General features: G+C 41.0%; 1 protein-coding gene across 1 annotated transcript in view; it reads left to right on the plus strand.

Moving 5' to 3' along the window:
• The first annotated feature begins 2960 nt into the window (after positions 1–2960).
• Positions 2961–9480, plus strand: part of KIAA1210 (KIAA1210 ortholog) — a 22267-nt gene continuing 15747 nt past the window's right edge. Inside the window, exons 1-2 of the mRNA XM_026039109.1 lie at positions 2961–3031; positions 6078–6246. Coding sequence (XP_025894894.1) covers positions 2965–3031; positions 6078–6246 — 236 coding nt within the window. The 5' untranslated portion in view covers positions 2961–2964. The remainder of the gene's footprint in view (positions 3032–6077; positions 6247–9480) is intronic.

A 9480-nucleotide genomic window follows, 5' to 3' on the forward strand; every position in this document is an offset into this window, starting at 1 on the left:
CCGGGAGCTCTGTCTTCCAGGTCCTCTCTAGCATCTCCTGGCCCAAAGGGTATTGAAAAGACCAATTATTTGAGCTGATATTTTTATCAGTAAAAATCAATGCACATACTGTGTTTGTTTAAAACTTTGGTCTGTGGGAAGGCTTGCAGGGTGCACGTGGTTGGCGAGCTGATGCCACCGGACGAGCATGGGGTGATACGTGCTGGCCATGTGCAGATCTGCATCTGTCAGATGCCATTAAGGGCTGGAGTTGGTGACTGTCTGAGGGTTCGATCATTTAATGCCTGGGCACTCGCGGGTGTTTCTGTCGATGGCTTTTCGTCCTCTCTCTCTGCATTGCATTGATCTCCAGGCTAGGGTTTGTTACCCAGAACTTTTGCGAGCTGTTCTCTGTAAAGTGCCAGATGCTGCAACCCGAATCTGAAGTCTAAACATTGTCTCAATGCCAACTTTTCTTGAGGTATTTCATTAGTCTTTTAATGGTGGAGCTTTGTTGAAAAAGTCTTTTTCTTGTAATTTTAGTATTTGTTCACTTGGAAAGCTTGGAAAAATCTGTGAGGATTTCCCTTTCCTCAAGTTACTCCTCAGTTCTCTGGACATAATGATGCTTCCACTATGTACAAAAAGATACCAAACCACTGGGCCCTGAAAGGGGCACCTTCAGTGATTCCTGATGCACCTTTGCAAACAATGTTTGACCTGTGTATGCCCCAGAAAGCCCAGTTATAAATATGAGTTAATGCAGGGGCTGATTTGACTGTAAAGACATTGCCTTGGAGCTGAACTGCTTTGCAATTAAAGTTTTACATGAAAAAAAAGATATACCAAGTGGAAATAAATGTTTACAGTTATAAACACAGCAGGCARAATCTCTCCAAGGGCTTGAAGGATCCTGAGTGAGAAGCTGAGATGATGGAGTAATTTAAATAAATGTAGAGCCAGGGAAAACAAAGCTGAATGTAAATTCAACATTGTGTCTGGCTTTGATTTTATTTAAGGTGGACAAAGCAGAAATTAGAGGTGTAAATGAACCAAATATCCAGCTCAGGTATTACGTTAAAATAAGCTCATGTCTGGGGACTTGCCGGTTCCCCATTGCAAATTTCTTGAGAATTTTCATGGTGTTTCATTTCAAATACACTATTCTTCTCCTGAAGGAAAGTCTAATGTAACCCATGTGCATGGCATGTAAAGCTGAGTAGAAAGAAAATGGAACCAATTTGTTTTTAAATGCAGAAAAGGAGTCAATGCGAAAATCTGCTGATGAGCGCTTTAATCAAAATGTGCAGGAAATACAGATATTTCCAGACAGAGTTGATGAGATGTGGGATAAAAGGGGAAAAGAGTTGTATGGTATAATGACCATCCCAAAGCAAAATCCTTAAAAGCTTTATTTCATATTGCCTCTCGCTATTGTCTAATGGTTGCTTCAAAACCATCCTCAGTGCATTCTGTTTAGCAAAGATGCAGTCACTGCTGGTCTCTGCAGTGACTTCATTGATTTCAGCAGGTTGAGATGAGGCTGTTTGGAGGTGCAGGGCATTAGTGYACAGCTCAAACAGAAGGAACCTGCCCTTGCTCCCTTCTTTCCCTACCTGTACATCAGCAGTGTGGCAATTGGCATTTCTGTGGCAAGAGCAGAGGGAAAACTTATTCCAGAGTCTGTTTTTCCATAGAGCCCTATCTCCTGTACAGCTATGGTCCTTGACTTTATTTCAGCACTCCTTTTACCTCAGACTAAATTAGTGCACTTTATATTTTAAGGTTACCTGTGTRGGGGGTGTCTGTGCTTCATACTGAAGTACTAGAACCCGTGGGCATGGCAGATTGTAGGAGATGTGGGTGGTAGAGATGAAAATAGTCATTTAGTGATGGGCCAAATCAATATAAAATTGTAATCTTACTGCTGAGGCACCTTATCAGTTTTGTTAGACTACTTTTAGGCAGAAATTATTATGGAAAGTATGCAGAAAAGTGAGCAGGACTTGTTTCTGACTATTTTCATTTATTAATAAAGATTTCTTACTCTCTAAATCCTGGCACAGCATAGTGGAACTGCTAACTATGGAAACGTATCACTGAGCTGTCTGCCCTGACAAAGGGCAGCATTCATGAGCTGCCCTGCTAAACTGTCACGTTTCCATTGTCACTTGACGTTTCTCCTGTAACTCTTGTGGTCTGCTGCATAATTCCTTTGTCTCTGGCAGACACCCATTTAGGAGTCTTGGAAAATACAAAGTGGAGCCAGTTAACATTGAATGATGTTAAAACCAGACTGAACTTTTGTTTTCATCGAGGAGGAAGATGATGCCCTCAGCTAATTTGGTTGATCAATAGCCCTGCTTGCAGATAAGGTTTCAAAGCTTGTGGCTAAAAGCTGATTGCACTGGATCCAAAATAAATTTGATCTATTGGCTTCCACAAATGTAGCGTAGCCGGATGATGGTTCAGTGCTGATGCTTAATTCATTTTTATAATGCTGACAGACTAGACTTGGTGCCTGCTGTGAGGACACTGTGCTACATGAACCATTCGGCAGTGCAGCTCTTACTTAAGATGTTTTTTACAGTAGCATGGAGCTGTCACTCTCCAGCAAATAGCGATCATAAAGATTCATTATTCTGAGGCTGGGAAGCACTGCAGTCTCTGTTGGTATTTAATGCCTTTTTTGCTTTTAATGCAAACTTGGATCCTGATTTCCTAAGAAGAAAGAGGTGCTGGTGAGAAATGAGACTGATTTGTTAGTGTTGGCTGGATAAATAAGCGTTACTGAAAAATAAGGAAAAGCTCTGCAACTGAAATGCAGAATAGGTATGCAAGCCCTGTTTGTGATAAGCATTTGGGAATGCAGTTTTAAAAGGGATGCGGCAATGTTCTTTCTTTATGCAGGGTGGAACCGTAGACTTTTAGGAAGATGGACTAAAAGTTACCTGATTCTTTCATCTTTATTTCAGTGACCATATCATGGCTACAGCACCAACAGATGTCATACAGTCACCTGAAACAGGGGAGACGGTTGAAGAATGCACAGGTAAGAAGTTGTTCTTCAAATGTGTAAYGATTTGGAAGTCAGAGTTTATTTCCTCTAGATTATTAAGGGGTCTGTAGTGGCTTGTTTTACAGGGTTGCCTTGGTTTTCTTAATGTATGAAAAGACTTCTGCATGCCTTTGCTTGCTGGCAATATGATGGGAAGAATTTTTAGTACGGAGTGCAGGAGAGCAAAAACCTGATGTAGGATCTTCTTTCCTGGTTATGAGTTTGGATTTCCAAAAACCTGATTGCTTTTATGCTGATACACGTTACAGATCTGGGTGCTGAGCACGTTAGCCAGTCTGGCTGTATTAGCTTCTGTCTGTGAGAGAGGCTGGCGGTGTCCTCACTGAAGCCTCACTTTCCCAACCAAAGCACAGACAACTATTTTCTACTTGCTCTTTCGTGAGCAGGTGCACTCTCAGATTGTCGTTTCATGGATATCACCAGTGTTTCTAAGATCATTTTGCTCTATCCTTTGGAAATACACTTGCCAACATCAAAACATTCTTGTCAACAGAAACAAATGGCAAGGTGAATGTTAGTTGAACCTGTCTGCCTGCATGGCTGGTAGGTATGGGTGAAGAAGTGTACTAACATTAGCCTTACTGAATTCGGTGATTTTATTGCCCATTATTTCCCATAGAAATACCGAGTATTTTTATGAAATTTGTTCATTCAGAATCATGGTCTCTTTTGAGAATTTTGTCTGTGTTTTTTTAATTATTATGTGTTTTTACTGGTAAAAGCATTTGGGGAAAAGACTTGCATATGTGTCCTGAATGCATCTTAGGAAGTCAGAAAGCATAGAAGTTTTTTTTTTTTTTTTTTTTTTTGAGTAATAATATGGCAACTGCCCATCTTTTATAGCTGCAGGGAAACCTCCTGTTTTCCATTCCTGTGAAATAGCTCAAGGCATGCAGCTGGGCAGCGTGCAACTGAGGAGGAATCACTGCTGGAGGGGATACATCAGCACTGAATTAGTGCTTAGAGAAGACACTCGAGTAGCCGATGTGTCCATGCTGGAGGCCTGTGCCACACAGTGACCTTCGGGTGCTGCCCTTTACTCGCTGGCACTCTGCGCGTCCTTGCAGTGGCCTCCGTTCTAAAGTCAGCACTGCCTTGGATCTAAACAAGTATTCAGGGTAGTACCTTGAAAATGTTATCTTTTCTGTTGGCATTATGGCTGTTTCTCCTAAGTGTCTTTTGGGACACTTCTGKTTTTTTTTGTTTGTTTTGTGAACATTCCCCTATGAACGTTCCTTTATTCCTTCTGGAAATGCCAGCATCTGATTAAGCCCATCAGTGATGCTGCCACTAGAATACAACTTTTTTTTGCTGCTGCCCATCACTGGTRGCTGTCGAGGGTACATAGTAATGTCCTTGTTTTTCATTTAGACTCTCTTTAAAGTGAGAAGATTTCTATGTGCAACAAACTGCCATTTTGTTCTTTGAATCACTATAGCAGATGTTGTTGGGTGATAGTTCTAGGGAATTGTTTCAAGAGCCTTCTTGATTTTTTTTGTTTTACTCCTCTAAAACAAACCAACTTTGTCAAATTTGGTGGGAGAATATTGTATATGATGTCTGATTGCTGATGTTAGTAGCTGTAATTGTAGGGTGGCATTTCTAAGGATTCTCTGAAGGACTCTGGACATGTTGGTTTTCTCTGAGAGGCCTCGTGGTTGCTCTGTGACCTTCCTCTCTCCTCAGCTCCTACTTGGTCAGACTCACTGAGCCCTGTGTGTGTCCCAGCAAATCCTAGGCCATATCGACATCGGTGCCGCCCAACGCGGCATGTGCCCGGCGCTCGTGGCTCCAGAGAGCGGCTTGAGCGGATCTCCACGTCATTGTCCATCTCTCAAAGCGGCCACTGTCCGGGACACGGTGCAGCTGCCCCCAAAGGGCCCTTTGGCAGAGATCCCTACACGTACGGGGCATACGTCGAGGCAGAGCTTTGCCGACTAAATCATTGCTGGAGAAGACAATAATTGTGTTGAAATAATGCCTTGCTTATGAAGGCATCCTCCAGCTGTGGGCATTTATTACACTATCTGCCGTAAAATCTTAATTGAACAATGAATTTGGCTCAGATACACAGTGATGTTAGTGGTCTGCATAAGTGTTTGAGTCAATCACAAGGGTCTTAGCACAAGAGTTTGTCCCCAGCCACTCCAAAGGGCCCCCTCACTGTAAGAATCAATAATAAATAAGATGGAGCTTTTGTGTGCTGAGAAAAATATTAATAAAAATGTTTAGGTATCTTAGGTTATTAAAAAATGAAAGAAGTCATCTACTGTGTTTCTTATGGTTTATTTTTTCTTCTATATTTATTTCTTTTCATTTGGATGATGGAAAATCTGAAGTCAGAATAAGAGGCCTAACACTGTGTTCTTAGGCCTGCTATGTTTGAAGGTTTCATGTCCTGGAAAGGAGTGTGATAATTTAAGAGCAATTTGCTTCATTGGTCTTGGGGGAGTTGTTGATTTTATTTTGGGATGATGGTTTAATGTGGAAACATCTTTCAGCTTTAGGATTTATAAATACTTTATACAGAAGTTTGCATCTTTTTGCCAAATCTTGAATATTCTTCAAATGTTCACTCCTTACAGCACTAAGACATACTAAGCTCAGATACGAGGAGTTAAAGACATTCAATCATTAAATTTTACTGAAAATGAGTTATGACATGCATGATCGCTGAACAAGTGTAGTTAGATACATTCTATATATAAGATATWTTTTTTTWAMYTTTTTTTTTTTTCTCAACAAACTGGAACCTAAGCAAGCATCATCGTTGTCAGCTTAGTGGTAGTGCTGCTTTGTAGGCGGCAAATCTATGAATTGCAGCTTCACCTTTCACTGGACTCCAGCATTGAATTATTAACAAAGCAGCTGAGTGGAAGTGAATGGGCTGCTCGAGCCTGTGACTCTCTGTAGGCTTCCTCCCGAGTTTAAGTGACAATATTCTCCAAGCTAAGTAACATATCCAGCTTCTGTAAAAGTTCTTTTCTTTCTTTTCTTTCTTTGTTTTTTTATGTAGCAGGAAGGAAAAAATCCAAATTTCAGACTTTCAAGAACTTCTTTGCAAAGAAGAAAAGGAAAGAGCCTCCAGCTCCCCAGGGTGAGAGTAATTTAAAACCCAGCCAGTCCAGCAGCGATGTCAGCATCTCCGTGCTTGACTCCACAGCACTTCATTCACCAAAGGAGGCTGGGTAAGCTGGTGGGGAAGGAAAATAAATAAATAAAAGCAGATTTCTCCCCACAGGAGGATGAAAGCATGAGTTTTCCCCTTAGGAGCAATCTCTGTCCAAGTCTGTGCAAAACAAGCCCTAATGTTGATGAAGGAATTTCAGGAATTTCCTCTTTCTTTGCTATGTGCTTCAAAAGCCAGCATGGAGAGGAGGGGGAAGGCAGCTGAGGGCAGGGGTGACCCAACCTCTTAGTCTGTAAAACTGCAGATAGCCCAGATTGTTTTGATTGGTTTTAATGTTTGAAATCTGTCCTGGCAGGTCTGACCAGCAGCGACTTGGCAGGAAAGTGATGATTGAGTAGTCTTAGCGCATGTGAAGTTGAGTTGCTGTGTTTTTCTGCATAAACAGTTCCCTTTGTCGTGGCTGGGTTAAAGAGAAAGAAAGTGTTTATAGTGTATTTCCAGAATGGAATTGCTGCTTAATTTAACTTTCTTGTGTAGCTGTTTAGATATCAATAACAGAAGGCCCCTAGTTTTGTACCAGGTACCCCAGAAGGACTGTGCCTATGAGTGGGGTTTGCAGCTCATATGCAGAGTTTGCCGAAAGAGCCTTGCAAATCTCAAGCTGTGTCCAGAGCCATTCTCAGATCCCTGAATGATGTTGGTTCAAAGCTTGCCTTTTAAAAAAGTAGTTAGGGTAATAACAGGTATTACCTTGCATTGCTAACGTTGCTTCACTTGTAACCTTAGATCATCAACAGCAACACTTCCATTGCACATCTCTGCCTGAATTTGAGGTGGGATGACCTTCTCCATATGGTCATATCTGCTGCCAAGGGTTTGGATATTATTTCTTAGCCAGGGAAACAGGCTGTCATGGAGCAGTATCTTGCAGCCTATAATTTGGCTGCTTTCCAGTCTTCTTGAACCCCTTCCTGCTCCCTCATGTTAGCAGTCCAGGTGAGTCTCATGTTGGAATAGTTGAGGTCTCAGGTTGCTGTGGAGCTGCAAACTGAGTGCCCCAGTGCGTAGGCCACATCTTAGGACTCACAGTGGTTTCTTGGAGGGCCTGCTGGGTGGGTATGTCATCCATACGCATTGCTGCCAAAAGTGTTATATCATCACATATGGCATTCAATGTGACTAGACCCTATGCTTCTGCTGATGGAGCAGGTTAAAGATGTTTCCTTCTCAAGGATGCTTGTGTCTCCTTGCCCCACCTTTCACTACCCTCTCTGTTGTGTTTATATAACTGCATCRTGGAAATGATCTGGGTTTAGGGAAACAACAATCTTTTTATTTTCCTTGTTAGCTTAACACTAGCAGAATTAGTGATCACACAACCAGTTCCTTGGGGCAAGCGGGAATTATAGTGACTCAAGTAACCCAGTCCAGAAAGCTTAGGACCCACTGAGCTCAGCCTTGAGCCCATAGGAGGGAGCTGGCATAAAATGAGCTGTCTGCTCCAGAGGCAGTGTGGAAGAGAATTCTTTCTTTTGCCCGTAACCAAATACTTCAAGTCCAATTSCTGTTTATCTCAGCACTATCCTCCAGTGATTATAAATTCTTTCGCAAGACCAGAGACCAGGAAGTTAGTAAAACCCTCTTGTTTTTCACTTAGAGATAGGGTTGAATGGACTGTCCAAAGATATCCAAGTATATTTGTGCTATTTGAAAACCATGCTAAGACCCTGTATAGCATGAACATGCTTTGTAAATACCTAGGGTGATTGAACAAACTAATCCTTTGGAAGACCTGATCCTGGAAGCCAGTGGAAATACAACTTGTGAATGTTTGTAGCACTGAGCTTTGTAATTCTTGGCATGCAGAATACCAAAACCAATCCTAGAACAATGCTGCTGTTTGTTTGTTGTTGAGGCAGAAGCCCTGGTTTTCTTTTTATTTCTTTAAAACCATGTAATCTTTTCAAAATATTGGTTTTCTGAATGCTACCAGAGACCAAACTCCTAGATGTGCCAAATGCTCTTGTAACAGTCCAAGAGATGTGAAGGGAAGCAGAGGGTTGGCAGGGCTTCTTCAGGAGCCTGGATATCACGGGACCACATTAATCAATGGGACTGGGTATCAGTGAAGGAGAAGTGGGCATTATTTGCTGTTGCCTTTTTATCTTCAGAGACGTATGAGTTATGAAAAGAAATGGAAATATCTCCTTAGTGACAAAATTAAAGCACATGCCATAAGAATCTTTTCTGTATTATTTAAATGGGTAAAGGAATAGTCATAGAGGAGGATTTGGTCTTATTTGGTCAAAATCTTATTCCAGTTAAAAAGCTTTGAGCAGGAAAAAGCAGCTGGCCTGATATGTAAATTGTCCTTGTCTTTGTAATGTACTCTCATTGCTCTTGCAGGCTATAGTTGTCTTCGGAAGAGCGTTCGAATTGGGGGAAAAAAAAGATAAAACACTAGGGAAAGAGTTGTAGCAGTAAGAAAGTGGAAGAAAGCATTGGCACTGAAGAGGTTAGGAGGGGATTTGTCAGTGTATTTCAAATCCCATTATATCCTCAGTCACGATGGCTTGAGGGTTACTGCACATGGATGAACTGACCATTTGTATAGGGAAGTCAGCATGGAAACACAGTGACTAAAACAGCTGGGGTTTCAGCTAACTGTGCATCTTTAGCTACAACACAAATATAAATACACTGCCTGGAATTACACATGAATGTGTATATATATATGTGTGTATGTGATATATATATATTATATATATAATATATATATATATATGTAGGAGACTTGTCTGTGCTAAAGCTGCAATTAAGTCTGAACTTAATCTGATTTTCTTTTTGCCACTGCCAGAAGAAAATACAACAATTTTCTTGCAAATCTATACGATACACAAGCAGGGAGAGAGAGCAAGAATTTTTTTACAAAGAAACAAGAAAACTTCAGCTCTTATTGCTGAAGACTTCCAAGTAAGTGGAGTGAGGAAATCCCCACATTAAAGGATTAATATATGCTAATTATTCAATGCAATAAGTAAAATATGTGAATTAGTGAACATAAATATTCACTACAGCAAGTAAAAGTTAAGTGACACTGTCTTTCTGAATGCAATAAAATTACTTCTATGCTGACCTGCCCTACTGTGCTGACTGTGCTGAAAGAACTCTTTAAAAAAAAAAAAAAAAGAGAAAAGGAGAAAAAGATGGGATGACTCCATTCACTCTAATGATGAAATAAGGCATCTGTTTTCCAGTGTGTAGAACTACTACCCTATAAAATAACACAGAC

Source organism: Nothoprocta perdicaria, unplaced genomic scaffold, assembly GCF_003342845.1.
Source record: "Nothoprocta perdicaria isolate Ctin4 unplaced genomic scaffold, notPer1 scaffold_22, whole genome shotgun sequence".
NCBI classification, from domain to species: Eukaryota; Metazoa; Chordata; class Aves; order Tinamiformes; family Tinamidae; genus Nothoprocta; species Nothoprocta perdicaria.